Genomic DNA, 27440 nt, shown 5'->3' on the forward strand with positions numbered 1-27440 from the left:
TTTGGTCGCAGTATTTTTGTGATAGATTGCGGGGAAATTGCTGGAAAAAAAATTTACTGTAAAATAAGTAACTTTTAAACCCATGTACATAAGCAACATTGCTTTTTTTCCTGTGAAAGGCTCAAAGTAACCCCAGTTCTTTGTGCAAATCAATATTTCAGATGATGATGATGATGATGATGATGATGATGATGATGATGATGATGATGATGGAGTCCCATACTCCTTGACAGAGCGTAGGGGAATGATGCAGGAGACCCGCACTGCCGTGTTAATCATAAAAAAATAACACAATGAAATAAAATCCTGTGTTGGTCCACATTGGTTTTTGCCATTAATGGTTAATAAAAAACTGGAATCCACATCAGAGGGGTCACACCTGATAACCAGACAGGTCCAGCCACAAGTGAGAGACCTGTTTCGGCCTCCCAAGGCTGCTTGTGGGCCGCTATATAGAGCGTCCTAAGTACGCTTATACTTCAAAGGAGAGGTTCTCAGCTGTGGAATCAACTTTTTGAAGCCATCTATATGTTATTGTAGGTTAAGGTCCCAGGCATCATGCCTTGGAATTATTTACTATGGTGGACCCTCGTTTGTGAATAATAACCGAAAAAAGTTTTGGAATTTCACACGATGGTCTACAGGTTTAAAAAGAAACTTCTCATGGATTGTTTGCTTAGCTTGATGGTTATAGTACAAGGCAGACATGGAAGAGGAAGTGGTTCTAATCTCATCAGGTGCTGCGAATTTTTTATTTTTAAATCTTTATTGAAATGATTTTAATTATTATTTTTGTTTAATTACTTTGCTTAACTGTAACTTTTTAATTTCTATTCCTTAGTCACATAATTTTAATCAATGTATTAACTTTTTAAATTGTTCTAATTTTTCTTCCTATAATTCTTTTTCCACTGAATCTTTTTGTACATTTGTAAATTTAATTAGATAATTATTTTTATTTATCTATCATAATACACTCCTGGAAATTGAAATAAGAACACCGTGAATTCATTGTCCCAGGAAGGGGAAACTTTATTGACACATTCCTGGGGTCAGATACATCACATGATCACACTGACAGAACCACAGGCACATAGACACAGGCAACAGAGCATGCACAATGTCGGCACTAGTAAAGTGTATATCCACCTTTCGCAGCAATGCAGGCTGCTATTCTCCCATGGAGACGATCATAGAGATGCTGGATGTAGTCCTGTGGAACGGCTTGCCATGCCATTTCCACCTGGCGCCTCAGTTGGACCAGCGATCGTGCTGGACGTGCAGACCGCTTGAGATGACGCTTCATCCAGTCCCAAACATGCTCAATGGGGGACAGATCCGGAGATCTTGCTGGCCAGGGTAGTTGACTTACACCTTCTAGAGCACGTTGGGTGGCACGGGATACATGCGGACGTGCATTGTCCTGTTGGAACAGCAAGTTCCCTTGCCGGTCTAGGAATGGTAGAACGATGGGTTCGATAACGGTTTGGATGTACCGTGCACTATTCAGTGTCCCCTCGACGATCACCAGTGGTGTACGGCCAGTGTAGGAGATCGCTCCCCACACCATGATGCCGGGTGTTGGCCCTGTGTGCCTCGGTCGTATGCAGTCCTGATTGTGGCGCTCACCTGCACGGCGCCAAACACGCATACGACCATCATTGGCACCAAGGCAGAAGCGACTCTCATCGCTGAAGACGACACGTCTCCATTCGTCCCTCCATTCACGCCTGTCGCGACACCACTGGAGGCGGGCTGCACGATGTTGGGGCGTGAGCGGAAGACGGCCTAACGGTGTGCGGGACCGTAGCCCAGCTTCATGGAGACGGTTGCGAATGGTCCTCGCTGATACCCCAGGAGCAACAGTGTCCCTAATTTGCTGGGAAGTGGCGGTGCGGTCCCCTACGGCACTGCGTAGGATCCTACGGTCTTGGCGTGCATCCGTGCGTCGCTGCGGTCCGGTCCCAGGTCGACGGGCACGTGCATCTTCCGCCGACCACTGGCGACAACATCGATGTACTGTGGAGACCTCATGCCCCACGTGTTGAGCAATTCGGCGGTACGTCCACCCGGCCTCCCGCATGCCCACTATACGCCCTCGCTCAAAGTCCGTCAACTGCACATACGGTTCACGTCCACGCTGTCGCGGCATGCTACCAGTGTTAAAGACTGCGATGGAGCTCCGTATGCCACGGCAAACTGGCTGACACTGTCGGCGGCGGTGCACAAATGCTGCGCAGCTAGCGCCATTCGACGGCCAACACCGCGGTTCCTGGTGTGTCCGCTGTGCCGTGCGTGTGATCATTGCTTGTACAGCCCTCTCGCAGTGTCCGGAGCAAGTATGGTGGGTCTGACACACCGGTGTCAATGTGTTCCTTTTTCCATTTCCAGGAGTGTATTTAAACATATGATAATACCAGTCTATCAGTTAAAAAAAGTGAAAAATGAAATAATCTATTTATGTGTCCATGGTGTAAAAAATGTAATTTCCTTCTGAAGATGTAAATTTTTTTGGATGGCAATCGTCGCACAAACATTGAATTACAAAACCTAAATTCTTATTGAACTATGGTTAAAGTAATGCAGATGAAGATTTAAATGAAAGAAATGATTGCAAGTAAACTGAAATTAAAGTAAAATAAGGAATAAAAATAATGAATGCGATAGTGTGGTCAAGAATTAGAATGATGAATTGGACAAAATTAAATCAATGTTAATACATTGAAATTGTTAATCACATGCACAAAGATTCCAAGTAGAACAGATTTGTAGGAATAAAAAAATGAGAGAAAATTGAAAAAGTTAATATAGTGGTACAATGATGTGACAGAGGAATAAAAATAAAAGAAATTAAATTTAAACCAATTAATTGCATAAAAATAATTATCGAAGTAATTTCAATAAAGATTTAAAAATAGAAAATTTTGAAGTGCCTGATGAGATTCAAACCCACATCCTCTTGTATATGAGACTTATATTATAGCCATTACGCTATGCAAGCAGTCCATGCAACAATTTTTTTTAAAAAAGAAAAAAAGCATTAAACCATCATGTGAATTAATTTTTTTAATTTTTTTTTACTCGCAAACAGGGTAAATTGTCACAGGGTGTAATACATGGGACCTTAACCTACATCGCATTACAGTTGATTTCAAAAAGTTGTACATATGGTTTCAAAAAGTTGATCCCACCACTGGGAACCTTTCCTTGTTAGTAGAGGTACCCAATTCTCATGTCTGGGTTCCTTTATAGTTATCACGCTGAAATAATGTCATTCATGGGAAGTGATGAGACAAAAATCACTTGTGCAGTATTGTTAAAGTTTTTGTCAATTTTTGTAATGGCTGTCTGGGAAAATGAACTGCTGAAACATTGATACTGTAAAATGCACACCAGATTTTTGATATTGTACTCAGTGGAGACCTTGTATGTATCTTTTTGAACTGGCCACTGAAACAGTCCCAGTTTACCAGCATGCATGAAGTTTCAATGTATTGTATTCTTTAAATAAGGTTTGCAAACATACCCAATGCACTAGCTATTGTCATACATGAATGCAACTTGCTGGCCATGTAATTGTGCCAAGACCACAGGTTCTGTGGGTTTGGTTGGTTCCATATTTCGGCAATAAATTGCAAGTGCCACAACACCATTTTCATTTGAATGTAGTTCAGACACATTTTAAGAAATGCTGATTTTCTGTATTCCAGCAACTTTCTTCATAATAAGCTCAGAGCGATTCAATTTTGGCCTTCTCAACAATAATGAAATAATCTCTTAAAATATTGATCAGACCTTGTTGTAAATACTGAGTGGAACTTTTTTAAACAGTTCATTGAAAATGATAGCACAAGATTTCTGAAATTCTTGAATTCTTTTTCCTGAGGATCATCTCTGAAGTAAGATTTTCTGTGGAATTGTTTCTTTTTGTGTAAGTAAGTCCACACTGCACAAAATTGACAATGGGACGCACAGTAGTTTACTCTTTTTCCCTTTGAAGATCTTGAATGGGGTTCTGAACAAATAATACAAAATAGATTAGTTTAGTCACATAACTCGGCATAAGGGGGTTAGGATGTCAAATGGGTCGACTTGGAGCAGAAGAGGCACCACAGGACATTTCAATTTCCACTGTCTATACTTCTACAAGAAAATTCATAAAACTTTGTCAGCATGAGTAGGAAGGATTCACACTCGTACCAGTGGAAGTTCAAAAACCTAACAAAATAAAATTTCTTATGTGTGAAGTTTCATCAATTTTTCACTTACTATTGGCTGCATTTGTTGCTGTGGGTACACTTTTCTTATAAGTAAGAGAGATATTTCGATGCATTTTGCACAGCATACAAACTGTACTTACAGGTATATGCAACTCCAGAATTTATTTAATTTATGAAAAAATGAATGAGGTGTTAATTTTAAACTTCATGTTAAAAACAACTCAAATTTTATTGTTAATTATCTCAATTTTTTTTACCACAGTTTCTAATAGATTTGGAAAATTGTATAGTTTTACATTAAGGAGAGAGTGTGTTTGATAAGCATACAGTGTGTGAAAGTAATATTCTGATATTTATTTTGGATGTCACATGTACCTAAGTACAGAAATCATGTTGTGTGGAAAATGGCCGTTGAAGTTTCTGCCTGTATTTGGCATTCTTTTAGAACTGTCCAGCACCATAAGCAGGTTCTTTTTCACTTTCTAAGTCAATTTTCTTCCTTTTCACATTCTTATGATGCACTCTTCTTGATTTTTATCATCTCCAAAAATTATTTACCTACTTTCACTACACGCTCTCTATCGCATACAAAGCTTTGATGCAGTTCACTCCAGGCTTAATTCCAAAGTCCTACTTTGTACACCATCATTAAAACATGAAACTACACCAAAAACACAAATAGCAAGTGCATATCTTCTCACAAGAATGATACTTGGTAATCTTTCCCAGGTGTATTGGTTAAAACTTTCATTTGGGTTTTGGGATGAAGACATTTCTTCAATAAGTTTTCATTTGCAAGGTCCCTGATTACAGGTTTGATGGCTTCCATTACAGCAGTTGGTAGAGAATTCCTGTGATGTTCTTCACCACCAGCAATTGACCTTTGGTACCCACACCATGATTCACTTCCTTGCTTGCTTCATATTTTTCAAATCCCCCGTGTTGCTTCTTACTGCGAAGCCATAACATATCTGTAGCTTGTCTCCCATTTATTCCCTTCCCACCAGATAATTTTTTTCCTGACAAATATTGTCTCAGCCTTCTCGGTCGATGCACTTTGATAGCAGCAGAGGAAGTATATAAATAGTCCTTTGTTTCACGTATGACGATCTCAGGCTCAAACATAAATCATTCAAATTCTACAGAGCGAAATACACTTACGTGTGACAGAAGAATGCTGTGCAAAGGGGTGTGGTGCTGCATCTTGGTACACTTAAGGCCAAGTAATGTGCCTTATACTCTCTCAAATATATATGTTTTATACATCAAACTATTCAGCAAGATGGGTGCTACACAAAATAGGCATATGTTTGAAAAATTGAATTTTTCTAAATTTTTTACATCCTATCCCCTTAAAGTTTTATTTTGCGTTTCTATGGACATTGCATTTGATCTTTTGAAACTGTGGTCAATAGCTAGGTCAGATATTTTTGACACCATCTCTCAAGTTCCACTGCAGTGTCCAAAATACTAAGTATGGCATATAACTTCTGGCTAATTCCATGCCCGCTGGTGTAGCCTCCCTACCTGAGCATCTACAACATTGTTGAAATTTGTTTATGTATTGAGACACTTCCCAAATAGATTTATACAAATTTTTAGCTCCTCATATGCAGTACTAGTTGTCGATGGTCCAAATGGGCTAAACATTCCGAATTTTGTCGTTTTTGACAAAAGCTTACACATTTGTTAATACAGTTAACAATCATCAGGATTGAAGGTTGAATAATATGGGAATCTGTTAAAATCAGTTTTGTGAGGAGACAGATGTGTGTGTGTGTGTGTGTGTGTGTGTGTGTGTGTGTGTGTGTGTGTGTGTGTAAAAAAAAAAAAACAAACTGTAGGTGGAAGTTACTGACAGATGCAACAGATGTCGGCTGCTGACTGACTTGATCATAGAAAGTCTGTCAGTAACCATGTACCTAATGCAGTTAGCAAAATTAAGATGATGCCTTTCAGTACAGCCAGTGGGCACAAAATAGACATTACTCGTAGTTTTTGTAACCCAAAAAGTTCCTTCTTCGGAGTACAAAGTAGGAAACGTCATTGTCTTGTCTTGCGTCCTCACCTTCCCACTCTCTAAAACACCACAAAGCACTCATTTCTGTTCTTAGGAAGGAACTTAAGCTCTCAAGCTTAGGGGTGCAGTCTTTTTGTTTGTGTGTGTGAATAAAAACTGTACTAAAAGTTGTGCATCCAGGAGGTAGAGTGATCACTTCATCTTTGGCTCGTTTCCTAAGTTTATTGTTGGAACAGGTAAAATATAGAGGAATATCACTACAAAGTTTATTGAAGCAGGTTGAAAAGAAAGTTATTCAGTGGTGTAGAAAGTGTTACTGCTATTTTTGCTTAATATGTATCACTGAAGCCACGAGTTTCAGTGGCAATAGGAAATTAACTCCTAACCATGCCAGATTGAAATAAATACTATCATACTCACAACGAAAGTCTTTGAGTAGGCATTACATGTAGTATCAGTTTTGAAGTGTTGTATATATTGAGGTGACAGGTCATGGGATACCTCCTAATATGGTGAAGTTCGTTTTGTCTGGCATAGTGCAGCAACTCAATGTGGCATGTTCTCAATGAATCATTGAAAGTCCCCAGCCAAAGTATTGAGCCATGCTGCCTCTATAGGCATCCTTAATTCTGAAAGTGTTCTGGGTACAGGATTTTGCATGCGAACTGATCTCTTAATTACGTCCCATAAATGGTTGACGGCGTTAGTGTCGGATGATCTGCATGGCCAAATTATTTGCTCGAATTGTCCAGAATGTTCTTCAAATCAGTCACGAACAGTTGTGGCCTGGTGACGAGCCACATTGTCTTCCATAAAAATTCTGTCATTGTGTGAGAATATGAAGCCCATGAATTGCTGCAAATGGTCTCATAATATCCAAAGATAACCCTTTCCAGTCAATGTGTGGTTCAGTTGGACCAGTGGACTTGTTCCATTCCATGCATACACAGCTTCACACCATTATGGAGCCACCATTAGCTTGCACACACATTGAGAACTTGGGTCCATGGCTTCATGGAGTCTGTGTCGCACTCTAAACCCATAAGAACGGAAATTGGGAGTCTTCTGACAACACTTTGGTTTTCCAGTCATCTGTGGTCCAACTGATATGGTCACGAGCCCACAAGAGGCATTGCGGATGCTGTCAGCAAGGGCACTTGGGTCAGTTGCCTGCTGCCATAGCCCATTAACACCAAATTCTCCCACACTGTCTTAATGGATATGTTTGTTGTATGCCTCACATTGATTTCTGTGGTTATTTCACACAGTGATGCTTGTCTGTTAGCACTGACAAATTAGTCAAACAATTCTGCTCTTGATCACTAAGTGAAGGCTGTTGGCCGCCGCTTTGTCCATAGTGCTCAGAATTTGTTGTTCTTGGCACTCTCTTGACATTGTGGATCCCATGTGTGTAGCTCCATTCTGCATTCAAAGTCTGTTGTCTCCCATTGTGTGGCCATAACCATGTTGGAAAACTTTTTGCATGACTCACCTGAGTGCAAATGACAGCTCCATCAATGCACTCCCCTTGCATACCTCATGTACGCGACACGACTGCCATCTGTATATCACTATGCCATGTCTTGTCATCTTAGTGATGTAAATGACGGGTAAAACACTTGTTTCAAAGTCGTTTGAACTGTCAACAAACTGTCAAAGAATATACCCAGTGAGGAGCAGCACGTCTAGCCCTGCCCAATTAGAAAAAAAATCCTTCATAAACTGATGTTGCATCCTGCTCTTCCAGAGAGATTTATCAATTCAGTTTGTAGACGTGTACCCAGAGCCGTTTGTTGTGAAATCTCAAAAATTTCACCATTCACTCTAAAACTAACGAGTTGTGCCTCCCAGCTCAATTTTTGGGGTTATCTATAGGATATTTTAAAATTCATTATCCCACTGGAATCTGACTGACTTTCAACAAATAATTTGAGTAATCGATAGTGCTAAAGTAATTATGTTTTGAAATCTATTCTTATACTTTTGCAGTGGAAAGATGCCAACCCAGATTCACTTATGGATTCGAAGCTGAAGTGTGTATTTGAGATACCTGTAGATCCAGCAACAGCTTCAAGAGAGAATAATGTCGATGCGTCACCAGCCATCCATGAAGAGAAATCAAAGAGGATTGGTGACGGAGCAAAATCTTCTCCTAAGGTAAAAAAAAAAAAAAAAAAAAACCTGTGTGCGCATGCATTCAATTGTCACAATAGACATTGTATAATCTTGCCTTTTTTTTTGTTTTTTTTTTTTAGCCTAATGCTGCTGTAGATGGAGAACTTATGAAAGCGGCAGCTGAAGTGAAACGTTTGAGGGAGGAAGAAAGTAACTTAAGACAAGAAAACCTCCAACTGAAGGTAATGTGGTGGTTGTATTAACATATTAGGGAAGGTTAACATTAATAACTGTTTCATGCCTCATGTTTTTTTTCTCTTTCTTTCAGGAGGAAATCTTGAGACTTCGTCGTGCAATTTCTAATGTTGATCTTTCACCACAGATGGCCTCCTCTACTACTGCAATGGCACCTGCACCACTTCCTTTTATGTATTTAGCAGCTGCTATTGCCATGGGACTTATGGGAATAATTCTGGGGAAGTTTTTGCTTTGAAGGACTGAACAAAATGGCAGCACCTACCAACTGCAGTACTGTGAGTCAGCCTGTTGTTTGCAGCTTCCTTACCCTCTTTCTCTCCAGTTCAGAATCAGAAATTGTCTTTTGTGTGTGCCACATTCGATTGTAAAAACTTATTTAAAGCCATTTTCTCATGTCAGTTTCTTTGTGTCCCAACTTATGTGATTATTGGAGAGAGGAAGAAGGGTTTAAGGAAAATTTGTTTTTATTCTATGGTGCCACATTTTGGTGGTGTGCAATTTCCTGCGCTAACTTGAGTAGGCGACTCACATTGAATGGCTTACCAATGATTGTACATAACATGTTGTATATGGATAATTTAGATTGAAATCAATTGAGTTGTAGCACTGTTCAAAGCCAAATTAGAAGAAATAAATGAAGAAAGCTGCACCTTTTGATTTTAGGTATCTTGTTAAAACAGTTTGGCTGTGTGAGTTGTGGTAGACTCATTTAGCTGGATAATTACCTGAAGCTATTTGACAACTTGGAATGCTATAGTTGGTAACTGTTACATTTATGTTGCTGAAGAAATTGCATCACCCAGCGAATTATCAGCATTTTTTTATGATGGATTTTTGGTAAAGTCCCCATATATATTGACGGTTTCCCAGAAACTTTAAAACTTCTTGATTTTATTAACTTTTGTATTGTGCATGAATTAATTTGCGTCCTTGTAATTTTGCTGGAAAGAGTTACGTTGGTGATTGATTGATTGGTCTTCTATACATATATGTAGCTTTTAATGGTCTTATCATACTTAAATACGCTGAATATCCACTAGCCGAAACGAGTCATATAGGTGCATACAGGTGCATTTATGGCATTGTTATTATTAATATGACAAAGTTTTTCAGGAATTTTATGAATTCCACTTTTCGGTCTACCTGAGTGAAGGGTGTGAGGGGAAGGGGTGTGCATGTGTATATATACCTGATCTTTTGAGTCCTGATTGAACTGACGTTAACTCATTGTGGTAGTTCCTTTGACTTTTATGAGTAGTAAAATGCTGAGACACTTCTTTATGCATTGCCTTAATTCATAAGGAAATAGTTGTTCCGTCAAGAGATTCAGCATGTACTGTTGGAAAAACAGTTCTTTATAAAATCACTATCAAAATGGCTCTTAGGAGGTTGTTGCAAATTATTTTTAATTGTGCTTAAAGTGGTCAGATCTGTGGTTTCTTTAAATGTATACCACAGTTTCTCCAGTGAAGACCATGGTGCTGTTATGATGAACGGACTGTTATCACAGCCTTTGCTCTCTACGCCTGAACTTCACTTCCTGTTTTATTTGTACAGATTGATTGTATGCTTGTTTGTTTTTAATAATTTAATGACAGGAATAACTTATAGTTGTAGACCGAATTGTATTAATTAAATAAATATTAAATTAGGATAACCTATCATTATTTTCCTGCAATGATCCTAAGATAGATCCAGCAAAGGTAGTGGGTTCATTATGTAACCTGAAGTGGAAAAAAAAGTTTAAAGGCAGTCTGTCACAGTAAAATGAGTTCTATGCACAGAAATTGTATTCATTGCTCTTTTGTGCCTTAAATTTGTGAATATGAGCAAGATCGGTAAAGACAGCATCATGTGTTGATATGTTAATTCTGTTCCAATTCCCAGAAATGTCTAAAGAAATTTTGCTGCATTGTTTTGTGTAAGAACAATCAGCATTTTACTTGTTGCTATTCCTGTGTCAAACATGAAATCAAACAACACAAATCCCAAGATTTTGGCCACATTGTTCAGCTATACACATTTCGTCCATAAAATAAAATTTGCTCATGTTCAATATTTTTTATATTTATAAAAATTCTGTACATTTAATTTCTTGGCTTTTCCCATAATAAATTAGACTTATTACAAAGAAAATGTTGCTGAACTACAAGTGATTGCATCGTATATAAATGTGTTGTTGACTGGTTTGTACTGACCCGTGATAAATTTAATGGTCTCATGTGCTATGCACCCACCTGAAAAAAAAAATGTAAAAATTACTCACAAAAATAAGCAAACACAAATATCACAAGAAGCTGTTTACCAACCCATAAAAGCAGACACTGAGTGTAGTTCTGCTCCACCATATCTAGAAATCTCATGCACGTAGTCATCTTTGGCTAATGGTCCACAACCCCACTCACTCAATAATTTTGATATACAAGCCTGTGAATAAAATTTTGAGTTAATATTCAAGTAAATAAATTATAATTAACCACACCAGGTACAAGTACATACCTTAAGTTTAACAATGTCAGGTTCAACTTGATCATCAAATTCACCTGGATAAGCATTGTATTCTGCAAAGAAACGATCTACTCCCCTTAACATTAGGTAATATACCAGGGGAGACTCTGGATTTTCAAGATTCATAGCTGGAAACACACACACACAATATTTAGAAATTGTCATATACATACAATTTTTTAAATAAAATTGTATGGTAAAAATATATGCACACCAATGTTGTGAGCATTGTTTGTTTTAGGATCATATTCATCAGCTATGCGTGTTCCTCTCAAAAGATGAAGATTACTTGCATGTTTACAGAATGTTTTAACATCCGTCTCTGTAATTGTATCAGCTGGTTGATTCAGCTGATGTAACAGTTGCTGGACTCTTCTGAACACAACATCTGCATCTTTTGCTGCCTCGCTGTGGTACCTGCAGTAATACAGGACAACCAAAATAGTTATATTTAAACATTACACAGCCAGAGAAATTTAATTAGATAAAGTGAAAAAGTAAATTCTAAAACTTTATAGGCACAGTTTTTATTTAAAAGAGAATATTTTCAAATCACTCAAAGTTACCCTTATGTTTCCAATGAGGTGGGGTTTTTTCTAGGCTTATTTCTCAGCACAAGATGTTTGCAACTGTTTCGTTACATAGGCTGCAAAAATACCTTTAACACATGGGGAGGGCGGTGTTAAGTCCTTCAAGGTGATAAATGAATAATTTTTTTTACAAGTGAGTTACTCAAATTGTTAACTTAGTTTTCTGTACAACCATATGTGGTTTCACTATTGCCCAATGTTGTAGCACTCAAACTGCACAATTTAATAGAGGCAAGGTAAGGTTATGACAAATTTGGAGAAGCTTATGGGACTTCCAGGTAAGATGTACAAAAAGTTTGGGGGAAAACCTGGGATTTTTTAGAATTCCAGAATTTTTTCATTGTTTTAATTAAATTTTTGTAATTTTGACTTAAGAACTGATGCTCTAACAAAGAAATTTACTTCAGCCCGGTGCTACATGATAATACTGCACCAATAAAAAATAAATGATAGAATAACACTAAGATAAAACTTACGTTGCAGAAAGAACCATTTATGACAGCGAAATTGGTCAAAGGCTTTAGGACAAAAACTATGCAATATTGTGTAACAACAAACTGCTTAAATTTCTAACAGGTCAAGGTAAAATATTGCAAATGGTGGAAGTGTTACTTTCAAAGTAAATTTCTTTTTCCATAAAATGTATTTCTCTTTTTTTGTTTGATACGTCTCAAAGGGTAACTTGTGTTAAAAAATACCAATATTATATATGGATGCTTAGCTTATCGTGTAGCTATGCTGTATGGGTATTAATTTAAACCATTAACTTCTATTTTGTGTGTTTGTGCTACTTAAGTGATGTTATTGGCTGACTACATAAGTCCTCTGATCTGAATATCTGTTGTCACTGGTTGGTGAGATCATGTGACATGAGCACTATGATTAAAGCACATCATGCAGTGTAATCTCTATTTCAGTGCTTCAGAAGCTACTGTGCTATTTTGTGGAATTTGTATTTATACTTTTGTAATATGAAAATATGCAGTGTACCTTTTGCTGCACATGAAAGACCTTTCCAAAAGTCATTGTGTTTTTGCTGAGTTTTGTTTCCTAAAGTGCTGGGAAAAGTATATTTCACTTAACATGGAAAAAATGTGCTTTTACCCGGGATATATATATATATATATATATATATAGTTTCTTTTCTGCATAGGCACCCTGTAATGCCTAAAAATTTAACCAGCAGAACTTCACATGACCTGTTGTTTATTGCTTATGCAACCAAAATATTTAAGCTGTGTCTAAGTAATACTGAAAAAAATCAATGTAAGTGAAAAGCTGTTCACAACTGGATGCTAAAACCTGCCAGATGTTTGGTTACTTTCTGAAGCTGAATGTTTAGATTTTAGCCTCTTGAAGTCAGTTTTCCTTCTGCCCTCCCAACATTTGTGACAAATTGTTGTTTACTTACACTTGCTGCAAGGCAATATAACGCTCAGTTTCAGCTGTCATGTCTGGTAATGTTCCTCGCAATGGCAGGCAGCCCTGACCCTCGTTGTCAATATAATCACGGACAGCTTTTGCCATTATCCAGAAAGGTTTGCTCTAATGAAAGCAAAAAACACGTTTTATTTCAAGTTACTGCACAGCAAAATAACAGTGAATTAGTGACAAATTATTCAGTAGTATTACAGAAGGTTACAGGTGTTGCAACCTTGTTACATACTCCAAAAACAATTATCTAAAACTGCAAAACAAGAATCAGACAACCTGTGCCCAGAAAGGACATATTCCAGAAAATAATTTTGAGTTTTTGATTAGTATAAAAGAAACTTCTAATATATCTGAAATGGGTTTCTTTTGGAAGGCGGTTAAGGTATCTTTCTAGGAAGTTTAACAAAGTCCACACATCTAAACTTGGTACTAGATGATTCAAGGGTGCAGAAAATTAATCACTAACAAAATTTTGCCAATACAGATCGCATGGAACTAGCTGTATTTTATTTAATAATGTAAAATAAATGTCACAGTAGCAATGGCGTAGGTATGTACTGCTACAACAGTTCCTGAAAGCTGTAAAAATTGCATACATATTCCAGTCAAATAATGAATTTAGTTTCTTGGAGAGTCTTCTCCAGTGCATCACAAATATAGCTGCCAATTAGAGCGCCTTGTTGGAACTAGCATTGGCTACCACCCAAAGTCAGTGTATGCTTAAAATACAGTGAAATGTTTTTGTTACATAAAATATGCAATACTCTTGTGAGCAAGGAGCTTCAAAATTATTTTGACCCTCCACATCAAATGATATGGCTACTGCTTTAACACTAATACAATTCATGTCTATTACCACTGTCCATCAGTTTCGTTTGTCCACCTTTTTAATTGTTTTATGTCATTGAACAGTAATCATCACACTGCTGGTGGCCACAGCTGACTGATACTGATCTTCACAGCATTTATCATGTTATTGGGCAGAAAAAGTGCCACACTAGGTTAGGATAGAAACATATCTTTCAATATCGCCATCTGCTGAGCACCTTATCTTTAGGTACGATGAACAAACTAATCTGTACAAATGCACTGACTCTCCAGGATCAAACACTGCACAGTGGTAGTAAATAGGATCTATCTGCATCCCTGATCCCTTCAACCTTTCAATGTTCTTAATTTGTGCCTTTTCAAATATGGTAATTGTTAGCGCTCCATAATAATGCTGATCGTATCAAGTGAAATAGAATCAAAAATAAGATTTGTTTGTGGACATAAATACTGCAATAATGACTACAACAGTAAGTCAGTTGAAACAGAGTGAATACCCCACAACGGATTAACACAGATTTCAACATAAAATATGACTTAACAAAGAAGAAATACTTCAAATGACTGATGAAATGGGAAGTACAAACATGTGGAGAAGGAAGGAATATGCAACAACTTAAAAATTAAATCAATAGGAAGTGCAAGAAAGATAGTGAAATGACTGCAGCAAATATGTGACAAAACAAAGAGGAATATGTAATCAAGGTAGATGGGAGGGAGTGGTGTGTCTTTCAGAGAATTTAAAAGTAAAAGCAACAACACTCACACTTTAGCACCAACAAAATGTAATCCAACCAGTTTCAATTCTTTAACTGTTATTGAAATTAGAAATTGAGTGCCCATAACAATGCAGAAAAAACAGTGACTCAACCACCCATCAAATATGTTCCTTTTCAGAACGGAGATGTACTCCCCTTTGTTATCCAAAATTAATTCAGAGTTTCATGTGAAAAAGTAACAAGTCAGTTAAAACATGACAATCAATTAGTCCAAGGTACAGATTCGAAATAAGGGTGAGAAATGTGTGCTTTATTTCATCATGTCCTAGTCCCATATGAGTATATTTCTGTGTACAGCTACGCTCACTCGTGCGGACAATTCTGTACTATATGAGACCACACTACACAGCTATCACCAGTATTAGAGGTGAGAACACAAAGCAAATTTCACCATTTAATACAGGGAAGGGAACTGGCTGATTGACTATTTCAATCAGTACCTTTCTTGGAGGAGGAACTGTCTAATATTTGTCAGAATATGACAAAGCTGTTGAGCATAATAAAACAAATTGGAAAGAAATATATGGGAGTACTGGCTGGGGGGGGGGTTTGGCAAGTAAAAGTATGCAGAATCAGTGAGGATGCAAACCATGCCATTGGACTTTGGGAAGAAAATCATACACATGATCTCAGGCAGCAAATGCAAAGAGAAGTGAGCATTACTGCACACTCAGCTTGACAGTTTATGCATCAAGTTGTTGACCTGAATAACGTACAGAAGAATGTAGAGGAAAAGTCTAACTTCACATCTGATAGTGGAAGTGGTACAAGATGTCTGAAATCCTCAGAAAAATAAGGAAGAGCTACAGAGTCTCTTGAATGGAACACACAATACACTCTGTCAAAAGCTTAAATAACCACCTTTTGCAGAGTCAGTGAGGTCCTGGGAGGTACAGACAGGAATGTGGAACCAGCACCGTGGCCAGTTGTGTTAGGTTTCTTGGTTGCCATGAAAACATTCCTCAGGCCGTAACACTCCCTCTTCTGGCCTGGACCCTTCTGACAATTGTTGAAGTATGTTTGCTTTCAGACATTTCACACAGTACACGCCAACAGCCATCTGCCTGAAGAAGCATAAAACGCGATTCATCTGAAGCCACTTCAGTGGATGAGCTGTTGCAGTGTTGACATGTCAATTCCAGCCTCTTTAGGCCGATTAATGGTAGTCAGCACGGGCATAAACTAGGTGCATGCTGTGGAGGTCAATATGCCGCAACACTGGCTGAATGGTCATTGAGGAGACACTGTTGGTAGCCCCTTGGTTCATCTGGGTGGGCAGTTGCACATATATTCACCAACACACATCTCTGCAGCTGTCGTTCGCCCATGTCATATATGGCCTGTGGTGCACCACAGCTGCCTCAGTGCCGGTTTTGGATAATGCCATTTTGCTACACACGGTATACTTTGCCCACAGCAACATGTGAACAGTTTATAAATTAGCCATTTTGGAAATGCTTCAACCCTTGGTCTAAAATTCAATGATCATGCCCTTTCAGATGTCATATAAATTGCTCCACTTCCTCATTATGACAACAGCTGCACTGTTTGTCCTTGTCCATGTCCCTAAATATGCTTTACATTCTCTCCATTGTTAGTGCTTTCACCTGCCATATGAGTGTGGTTATTCTACACTGATGTCTAATGTAGGCAGTGGTCGCATTAATGTGACTGAACCACGTATATTATTAGTAAACTGAAGAAAGACAATGAGGATGCCAGTCATAACATTAGTGATGAACTTAACAAAGTTGCAGATAACCCAGTACACAAAGTGACAAAATCCTGCTACAGTGGAAGTAAAGCAAGGATATATAAGAACCAGACTGGCACAAGCAAAGTTAGCATTCCTTGTTGAAAGTACTTTTATAGTATCAAAAACAGAACTCAATTTTAGACAGGTCTGGAGCACTAAATGGTATGGATGTGAATCATGGACTGCAAGGAAATTGGAGCAGTAAAGGATTGAAGCATTTGAGATGTGATGTTACAGAAGATATGCTGTTCATCAATTGAATTTATAGAAATAATGCTCTCCACAGTATCAGCAAGGAAAGGAATATGTGACAAAAAAGACACAAAGTATAAGAAGGGGCCAGATAATAAAATACTGTCAAGACACTGGGAAATAACTACCATGGTACTTGAGAAAGCCATAAAGGGCAAAAATTATAGGAGAAGACAGATTGGAATATATATTTACTCGAATCTAAGCAGCACGTTTTTTTCCGGTTTTTGTAATCCAAAAAACCGCCTGCGGCTTAGAATCGAGTGCAAAGTAAGCGGAAGTTCTGAAAAATGTTGGTAGGTGCCGCCACAACTAACTTCTGCCGTCGAATATATGTAGCACTACACAGGCATGCTTTGCAGGCACAAAGATAACCTCTGCGTCAGTAAATAAATAAATTAAAAAAAAGGTGGAAGACGAGCTTTTTTTTCCTCCGCCCCGAGTTTCGACCACTGCATTTTCCATACATTATCCATCGAAGTAAATACAAATTCCGTATTGTTCATCTTCGAATGTTGCAGCGTTTCAATGTACTACGAAAATCCAACTGGCAAGACACAGTTGGCCATATTGACAAACATCCCTAGGTTCTGAATTTTTTTCTACCTGTGAGAAGAGATGGTTGCTAACAGGAACTTTTATGAATTGTGAATCACATGCAGTATTCTCTTCACCATAAGAATAATACGAATATAAACATTTTGCCACGTATTCTTTCGTGTTTGCTGCTATCTCATTTAAATTCTGTCTGCCTAATAAACTACGAAACTAGAGTGAGACAAAAGCAAACGCGGAAGAATATACACATCATGTTATGTTTATCTCCGTATTATTCTTATGTGTAATAGTGGTACAGTCAGAAATGAAGCACGGCAATTGACTAGATTTTTAAATCCAAGATGACTAATTCCTGTGCAGAATGTAATGTACTAAAGAGGCATCTGCAAAGATTTTCAAACTGAGAAAATTTTTCGCTAAACTCTCGTTCAGAACATGTTCTATCATACGCAGTCTATTATTTGGTTCTTGTTGATCATTATCAAAGAAAGCAGCAGCGTAAGTAACAACAAATAGCAGTCAAGGAAGCCATGCCGCGAGCGGCGACAGGCCGTAAACACTCATTATCAGAATGCGACAAACAATGTGTGATACGGTACAGTAATGCATCTTCAGCTTAGAGTGACGAAAACACCTATAACACAGAGAACGGCACTTATTAGATCAAAGAAAAATAAGCGATCAATTCAACCAGACGAAGCATGTGAAAAAGGAAGGATACCCGTATAAATATGGACGGACGGAGTGCCTGACACATGGCAATGGCTACCTGGTAAAGCTTAACTTCTAAGCTTACGACTCGAACCAAACTACTGTAGCTGTATCGTCATTCATTCGACCTAAATTGTGTCTCATATTACAATGGACCAACTTTGTTTCGATTTGGAGGTGCAGCCTAAAAACTTTTCTCTCCCCTTGAATTTCGAGTCTCAAATTTCAGGTGGGCTTAGATTCGGGAAAATTTTTTTTTCCCCCTGATTTCGAGTCTCATTTTTCAGGTGCGGCTTAGATTCGAGTAAATACGGTATACAACAAATAACTGACAACACTTGTGACCAAGTGCTACTCTTAAAGGAAAAGTTTGGCAAAGTAGAGGAAATCATGGCATGTTACATCATACCAGTTGGAAGAATTGGTGATGTGGTGGTGGGGTTACAAACTACTACTGTGATTAATGAACTACTGCTTTACTTGGTAAGGTAAGCCCTGATATTGCTAGCATGCCCACAAGTCAATAGTTGACCATCCAAAACTTTGAGAGATTACTCACAAACTGACCACATAGCAATCATCCCCTTTTGAATTCTGTGCCTGTCTGAAGCAACTGAGCATTACTGCTTTCTGCTGTAATAATATCCTGAGCAGAGTGTATAATGTGGTGTGGTAGGAGACTTGTCCTCTACCTTGGACAACAACACTTGTCATTAATAAATGACTCTTCTGTGAGAAAAGAAAACCCATAACATAACTGTCAGGAAGGTGGATGTTTTGTCTTTCTGTGCCCGTCTGAACCAACTGGACATTACTGCTTTGACACTTTAGATATGTAACGTATCATATTCCATTTTAGTGTATTTTTTTTATCACTTACATCCTTCCTGTTTTCTGTAATTATTTTAAATTCTTGTCTGAAAAGTTTGAAACTTTATCCGAATGGCATCTGTGATCAAGCCATTTTAACTTCTTTAAAACCAACTAACTTTAGCAATCCCAGAATTGCTGCTGTTATTTAAACATTACATTAAAATTCTTGCATCTAGCATACTTTATTAAAGCAAAAAAGTTCTGTTATGGTGATGCACGGTAACAAATAATGATATTTTTTTAGTTGAATTGGCAAGCACCTGAGTCATGGAAGTTTCTTATCACTTCCCTACAATATTCATGAGTGTGCCCCTTAATTATTGCATCACTTCACATTCATGAAGAGTATCTACATTAGTAGATAAAATGAAAACATTCCTGCACATTGCTGAATGGTGGCTGGTTGGCTCGCTGTAATCTACATGGCTTTCCATCAGCATTTCTCAGCCTAAAGAGTCCAACACTTACATTACGGAAATTATTTTCTTAAAATGAAAATCTCTACATAATATTAATAAATCATGTATTCTGTTGAATTACACTATCAAACTACCAATGTCCTATTTAATTTTTCAAATTCAGTTTCCCCCAGTCAACATCTGTCTACTCCACATTAAGTGACAATTTATGCCGGTAAGCTCCAAGTTATTTCTGGAGTTTTTCATTGCCATAACAGATGCAGAAGTGAGAACTTTTGCTTGTAACTAAATCACATATTTAACCAAAAACTGCTACTGTTTTCAGTGAGCAGCCTGTACATGACATATTTATCACACTCCATCCACAGGACAGCATTGTCACCCTACATTGACATTATATGGTCAGTAACAACTGCGATAACTCTAGCTGCCACCATACAAATAGTAAGGGTCAAAGCAAAAGCATGAGTGTCACCTACAAACACTGCTCTTATGCAGGACATTTATGGGCAGAATTATACCCTCTGCAAGAAAAGTAAACATTACTAAGAGCAAAGGTGCGTTTACACCTGTGCAATTTTCCGTGCACACCAGGTACATGTGGCCATTGCTCAAAGAGCCAAGGAGGCATATGCACTGGTACAAAGACCCAGGTGGTTCTGAAATGTGTGCACAGGCCACTGAGTGCACCCGCAGAAGTCTCCCCATCCCAGAGGGGGACACGTGCAAGAATAGTGCACCTATCTGTAGTTATCTCTATTTGGTGCTTTGTCTTACTACATCTCACATTACAAAATTCAGTTTTTTGCAAGCATTCAAAATAGCCTTTGTGTTATGACTTTAACTGAGTGGTCTAATGAGGAAAACGTGGAATTTGAAGAACATACTTAATTCTGCAGATTATAAAGACAGCGAAACAAAGTTACTGTCCACTGATGTCTATCATAGAACTATTACCTATGTTGTGTAAAATTAGATGTCTTTTTATGGTAATTTTATATGTGTTGCAAATAACTCAAATATCCCTGGAATTAAAATCATTTGTATGAGTAAATAAAGGCAAATTTTAACTTTAATAGAGTTTATGGAGATTCTCAATTGGTGTTTTTATGCCAGATGGGAGCGCCCATTGAAGACTTTCACCCCATAATATGGAACCTCAGTCTGATGAGGAGATAGTGTAAATGGAAATTATTTTTCTATTTAGTATTGTGGTTGTCTACATCACAATTCAGCTAGAACGAACAACAAATATCATTAAGTTGTTAATTTACAGGGAACAAAGTGTAACATCATCTGAATGTAACACCTCTAAAGACACTATACACAAGATGCATTAATTTACTTTACAAAGTATTACCCGCCAAGGTAGTCGAGATTGCTAATGCGCTGCTTTCTGGACTCGGGTAGGCGCGCCGGCCCCGGATTGAATCCGCCTGCCGGATTAACGACGAGGGCCGGTATGCCGGCCAGCTTGGATGTGGTTTTTAGGCAGTTTTCCACATCCTGCTAGGTGAATACTGGGCTGGTCCCCAAGTTCTGCCTCAGTTCCACGACTCACAGACACTTGAAAACGTTCACACCCGTCCCGGGGGGTTGGGGGTGGCGTCAGGAAGGGCATCCGGCCACCCTCTGCAATTAACACTGCCCAATCCATAATAAAAAAGCCGACCCCACGTTAGAGCGGGACAAAGGCCCCGAGAAAGAAGAAAGAAAAGAAAGAAAGAAGACTTTACAAAGTATTCTAAATGCTTTGGTTTGCTTAATTAGTACTTTATTTACTCCAAAGACAAATCAGGAAAATGAAATATACTATGGTAATGAAAAACTGAGAGATCTGACATAATTGTTAGAACAGCAACCCTATTCGCCAGATTTAGTACCCTCTGACTTCCATCTATACCCATACTGTAAGAAATTTATGGCTGAAGCACATGGAGAGGTTATGGAAATCGAAGTGAGATTCTTTGCAATGTTTCTGGACACTCAATTCTGGAAAGGAATCCTCCATCAACATTTCACCTCACTCCTGTATTTTCTGAATTATTACATTTTCACAACTTTTATAACTTCATGATAGCAATGTACATAAGTACAGTCATATAAAATTTATAAGATATCCCCTGACTCTTACCTCATCAGCTGCTAATGTAACTCAAATATATCTTCAATTTAATAATCCTGTCAGTGATATTAAAACACACAAACACAAAATTAATGGAAAGTGCATGTTAGATTAGTGCAAGTCCCTTAAAATATCAAAATGGCTTTATAATTTACACATGTTTAAATTCTTCCCATGACAAAGCTATAGTTCCTACCACATCTCTTTACTCTTACCCTTTTCCCTTCAGTTCCCAGGAAGTACACTCCTAGCTATTAAAACTGCAACTTCAGCAAGAACAGCAAATAATGAAATTTTTCTTAATGTGCATACGCAGTATAGTAACAGGAATACATGATTTGGGGGCATACAGCATGTGAAATTTAGTACTGAGAAATGGCAGCAACAGTGCCTCTAACCCAGCAAGGCACCGAGTCCAACTGAGGTTGGGTGACAAATCCAGGTATGACATTCCTTACTTCTTCAACTTTATGTCACAGTTCACTCACTTGTGATGACTGCTGAGGGGTGAATGGTGGCATGCCAGTCTATCGACAATCCTTAACCAGATGAGAAAAACAATCCTTAACCAGATGAGACAAGTCTAATGAATGTACTGTCCAAATTACCAGCTATGCAACCCACCGGTGATCGCGTCATGTACTAGGGCTGTTGATAAACTACTGATATATTGATATTTTTTCCAAAAAAATATTGACATATATCAGTGATACTTCTTCACCGATATATCGATGTCAAAATTGCAATATCAGCTGCCGATGTTTTTATTTTATGTATTTTTATTTTTTGCAATTTTTGATAAATATTTGAAGTTTTTCTTTTGAGACTGTAGTAGAACTTAATTTTACTTTCCCTGTATAAAGGAGTCTCATTACTTTTTGAGGTTTCGTCCTGTCCAGTCGTTTACTTAGACAGTGTGAAGCACGTATAGATGGCACAAAGAAGGAGTCCAATTGCACTGAGGGTTGGTGGCGCGAATGGAATAACAAGATATCCAATGTGAAGAAACAGCACACCAGTTGCATTAAAAAAAAAAAACAATTTTTAATGCAACTAGTGTGCTATTTCTTCACACTGGGATTCTTCAAAAACAGTTGCTGAAACTGATGAACAAAAATCTAAATGGCAAGATTGGTCTTTGTGGTGGGCAGAGACATATGATCAGAAATGCTTATGTAATTGGTACTCAGTACTACCAACTGAAACTGCAATGTTTAACTTCACCACGCAATCCTGACACTATAACTGCTAGGTTGCTGGCTTTTGCAGAAATGAAATAACAGGGAAGTCAACATGAAGTTTTACAGACAAATCCGATATGTGACAAAACCAAACGATGGATCCATCAGACACCTTTTATTGTGCCACTTACCTGCAGTTACCATTGTTAGCAAAGTGTTAATTGGCAAGTGTGAATGTGCATTGTTTTCTTTTCAATTCTTGCTCTAAGGGATAAGCAAGCTGCTAGTTTGTTGATGTACAGAATTCCTAATAATAAATCAATGCTTAAATATACAGCTCTAAACCTGGAACTATATTTACAATGTGCAGCTGATTTTGTTTTTGAGCGGTACATTGATATCTTTTTCCATCGATATATCAATAAGTTTTTTTGATATATCGAGCGCTGATAATGATATATTTTTTTAAATATCCATATATCGAATTCCCGATATTTTTAAAAATATTAACAGTCCTATTGTGTACCTAGTGATGCTTCAAACCATCATGCAAGGTGCCGGGCCTGTATTACAATGACAAATGCAACCTGGCAATGTTCATTCTCTTCGGTGACTCCACACACGGATACATCCATTGTGATGTTGGACACAGAACTGAAACTCATCTGAATAGACAATGTGTAATTCCTGTGTCCAGTGTTGTCATATGACACTACACTCCCTGCTGCCATGAAAGCCCAAGGCATTCCTGGAACTGTGCACTGGCTGTGTTGGTACTTGTGTTCCTTCAACGAGCCTGTTCCCTGATTCAAGGTACGTGGCATAGCTTTATGATTTATAGCGAACAATATGTCGTCTGGCCTCTTGGGCACTAATTGCTTGAGGACTCAAGATCCAGCATGATATTGGGATAGGGTTCTCCTGAATCCTTAGATTCCAAATTCGCAATATGGTCAGGGGATCCTGACCAACACAAGCAGCAATATCATGGAATGTTGAATGTCTTGATAGGTCCAATCCTGCAGCAGTCAAATTCTGACAGCTGCTGATAACAAGTTTCTCCTTTTCATATGAGGCATAACATGATCTTGTAAAAAATAATCAACATTTAAATATGATTAGTGAGTGAGAAACCTACTGTGAAGTCTATCCTTGCAGACAGAATGTAAATTGTATTACTCCAACCTATTGTGTGGGGTTGTGCTGAAATGGCAACCATTAGTACTCAAAATAAGTAGCACTGACATTTGTCACATGCTAATTACATCGTACTGGAACTTCAACAGCCAACAGTCTAAGTTCTGCTACTAGGTGCTTGCAAGTCATTGTAAACTAAAGTATGTTTCCAGTAATCAAAGCTGAAACCATAACTTTTAGGCGATTACTTACAGGAATGTGAAGGAAGTATCTAGCAGCTACTACTTTATAAATTACAGGCATTTAAATTGTTTACAGTCAATGGAACATAATCTTCCTTTACTCACAGACAAAAATACTGAGAAACTGTGCAAATTATCAGTATATTATAATGAAAATAAAAACTGTCTCATTCAAACAGTTTTATTTATTGGTCTTACCTTTGATGTTAAGTTAATGCAAGCATCATCATCAAGTATTTCTCTCACACTAGATGGTACAGCTGTTGATGTGACTGCATAATTTACTGCCTTAACTGCTTCTTCAAAATTTTCTTCCAGTTCAACATTGCCATGTTCATCACGAAACATACCTACACAGCAAAAAACCTAATTTTATGTAAATCAGAGACTAAAGATATCTAAAATCTTTTAAGAATGTCAGAATGGTTGTTACCGCAAAATATGACAATAATGTTAGATGCAGCAGAATACAGAATACTTCCATAGTTCTTAGAATAAAACAAATGATCAATCACAGCTCTTTCCAACACACATCATTATCTGAACTTAAAGTGACTGTATGAAAAAAAAAATCACGATTGGCAGGTAGTATGAACCTTGTCCATTCTCTGAAAGTCCAGCATTATACTTACGAAGTTTAACACCAAATGAACTTAAGTTTTATCAAAACAAAACTTCTGATCATCATCAAGTATGTCTCTTACACTAGATGGTACAGCTGTTGTGACTGCGTAATTTACAGCCTTAACTTTGCCCCAAGTCCAAATGCTACTCTCAAAGAATTCTGTATACCTCAATACAGCAATCTTGAGGACACACTATATGGCCGTGGAGGTCTGCAAATATTTTCTTCAGTACTTATTATGGTAAAGCCTTGATCAGACAATGTTGCAAAAATAAATGAGTGTCAATCAAGTACATCATATCATTTAATCTAGGAATAAGACAATTATATTTATAATGTTTCTCCACATTTTTTCTTCATGTATGGATGGAAAGCCTCAATGCATCTTCTAAATGAGGGAACCATTTTAACCACTGTATGCTGTCAGTTTTACTCTTTTAATGCACCAGTCATATAAATAGAAGAGATAGAGAAGATCCAACGGAGAGCAGCGCGCTTCGTTACAGGATCATTTAGTAATCGCGAAAGCATTACGGAAATGATAGATAAACTCCAGTGGAAGACTCTGCAGGAGAGACGCTCCGTAGCTCGGTACGGGCTTATGTTTAAGTTTCGAGAACATACCTTCACCGAGGAGTCAAGCAGTATATTGCTCCCTCCTACGTATATCTCGCAAAGAGACCATGAGGATAAAATCAGAGAGATTAGAGCCCACACAGAGGCATACCGACAATCCTTCTTTCCACGAACAATACGAGACTGGAATAGAAGGGAGAACCGATAGAAGTACTCAAGGTACCCTCCGCCACACACCGTCATGTGGCTTGCGGAGTATGGATGCAAATGTAGAATTACATTACTGGCCAGTTTCGGCCTTAGGCTATTATCAAACATCTGCAAGTAACACCAAAAGGACAGTAAATTAGTAAGACATTCAGTGATAACACTACACTTGACAGTTGTTCAAATTACTCACATGATATTGTTGACATGTGTGTCGTATTTAAAAATGTTTGTTTCATTTTATTTGGGGACAGACATGTTCTGACACACACACACACACACACACACACACACACACACACACACACACACACACCAAGAACAACTTCACAAATTGTCTTGTAGGCAAAAACCTTACTAACAGGTATCTTGCAAGTCCTTGCACAGTCATTCAGCAGCATACTGTGTACTTTTCCAAACTCATTCACATACATAACTGTTACAAATCATGGGAAACATGCGTCAACCAACAGGCATTCTAAGGGTGGTCATTTTGCAGAGACAAAGTTATCACCAGAGCAAGCTGCAGTCATGCATCTCATAAAGCAGCCAATACAAATGTTAAATGAGCAAACAGACTTCGGTAATACTAGCTTTTTAAACAATTTTAATTTAGTTTACAAGTTATGTGAATTAAAAACAAGAGGGACTGATCTTATCACCATGAAATCTGGATGGTAGTTGCAGAGCAGTATTGTCTCTGCATAACAGTGGATCTGTAATTTTCCTAATGAAGAAAATTATTGATTTTAGTACATTATTTTCAGAATACGGACACATGAGACTACTTTAGTAAAAAATATTGCCAAAAATATGTATTTTCAAACAGCAGTAACGAAGTAAATCGTTTTAGTATTTGACAACAGTATTTTTAACAGTATTGATGGACTGTGATCAGATATAAGGATTGTTTTACTACAGTAGCAAGGGACAGTAAAGTTGTGCCATGGTTTGTGTAATGACAAAATGCACAGAGACTTATTCAAGAACGGCATATAAAACAGGTCATTTTAAAAAAGGTAACAAGACCACCTAGCATCATTGTAGCAATAACGGAAGTTTAATTACGCCTAAAAATGTTGTCAAAGTCCATCATGTAAGAAGTTTAATAAGAATTAATGACGGGTACGCACGACTGTGATCACATGACTGCAACTCCCCCAGGCAATAACTTTGTCTCTGCAAAATGACAATTGTTAGCATGCTCTTTGGTTGAGGGATATTTCCCAAGATCTGTAACAGTTATATGTATGTATGAGAGTGGAAAAGTACATAGCATGCTACTAAATGAATGTGCAAGGTCTGACAGGCTATCTGTCTGTAAGGTTTTTGCCTATGTGGCATTTTGTGAAAGTTGTTTTTGTAAGCTGATTTTAATATGTGCAAGACTATATTTGTAACGTTCGACATTTTTGCGTGTGAGAACGTGTCTGTCCCCACATAACACGAAACAAATAATTTTAAATATGAAATCAAATTCCAGGGAAAAGATATATTGCTACTCACCATAAAGATGACACAATGAGTTGCAGACAGGCACAACGAAAAGACACATACACACAGCATCTGACCAAAGCCTTCTTCAGTAAAGGAAATGCACACATTCATTTGCACATGCAAGCACACCTCACACACATGACCACCGCTGTCTCCAGCTCAGACCAGAATGCATCTGTCACATAGCACGGAAGCAGCAATCTATAAGGGGTGGGGAGAGAATAGCATGGTATAGGTGGGGGAGGGGAAGAGTGCTGTCTGGCAGAGAGTACATGGACTAGACTGCCAACAGGCACAGTGTTGGGCGGCTGTGGAGCAGGGAGGTGGGGAGAGGGATGGGGGAACAGGGAGTGAAAAATGAGAGAAGCGGAGAAGGGGAAACACATGCAGGTGTGTAGGTAGAGGAAGCTGCACACAAAGAGGGTGGGAGATGAGAATAGGAAGGAGGTGACAACAGAGGAGGTGGAGGGTGTGGGGAAAATAGGTTACCACAGAATGGATCCAGGATAGTTTCTGCAGCAGAAAATAT

General features: G+C 38.1%; 2 protein-coding genes across 3 annotated transcripts in view; one reads left to right on the forward strand and one right to left on the reverse strand.

The window, feature by feature from the left end:
• LOC124612180 (vesicle-associated membrane protein-associated protein B) overlaps positions 1 to 27440 on the forward strand; it is a 54867-nt gene that overhangs the window by 18331 nt on the left and 9096 nt on the right. Inside the window, exons 4-6 of one of the 2 annotated variants that reach the window (XM_047140309.1) lie at positions 8230 to 8397; positions 8496 to 8597; positions 8684 to 8888. In XM_047140309.1, the coding sequence (XP_046996265.1) occupies positions 8230 to 8397; positions 8496 to 8597; positions 8684 to 8848 (435 nt within the window). In that variant the 3' untranslated portion in view covers positions 8849 to 8888. Of the gene's footprint in view, positions 1 to 8229; positions 8398 to 8495; positions 8598 to 8683; positions 10271 to 27440 lie in introns of those variants that run through there. The other variant, XM_047140306.1, reaches the window with a different exon arrangement.
• The window catches only part of LOC124612122 (NEDD8-activating enzyme E1 regulatory subunit), a 45792-nt gene continuing 29011 nt past the window's right edge, over positions 10660 to 27440 (reverse strand). Inside the window, exons 5-10 of the mRNA XM_047140302.1 lie at positions 24205 to 24356; positions 13123 to 13256; positions 11336 to 11538; positions 11113 to 11249; positions 10923 to 11040; positions 10660 to 10850 (exon numbers count right to left, since the gene is read on the reverse strand). Of these exons, the coding sequence (XP_046996258.1) occupies positions 10738 to 10850; positions 10923 to 11040; positions 11113 to 11249; positions 11336 to 11538; positions 13123 to 13256; positions 24205 to 24356 (857 nt within the window). The 3' untranslated portion in view covers positions 10660 to 10737. The remainder of the gene's footprint in view (positions 10851 to 10922; positions 11041 to 11112; positions 11250 to 11335; positions 11539 to 13122; positions 13257 to 24204; positions 24357 to 27440) is intronic.

The sequence above is a fragment of the Schistocerca americana genome, chromosome 1 (assembly GCF_021461395.2).
Source record: "Schistocerca americana isolate TAMUIC-IGC-003095 chromosome 1, iqSchAmer2.1, whole genome shotgun sequence".
In the NCBI taxonomy this organism is placed as follows: domain Eukaryota; kingdom Metazoa; phylum Arthropoda; class Insecta; order Orthoptera; family Acrididae; genus Schistocerca; species Schistocerca americana.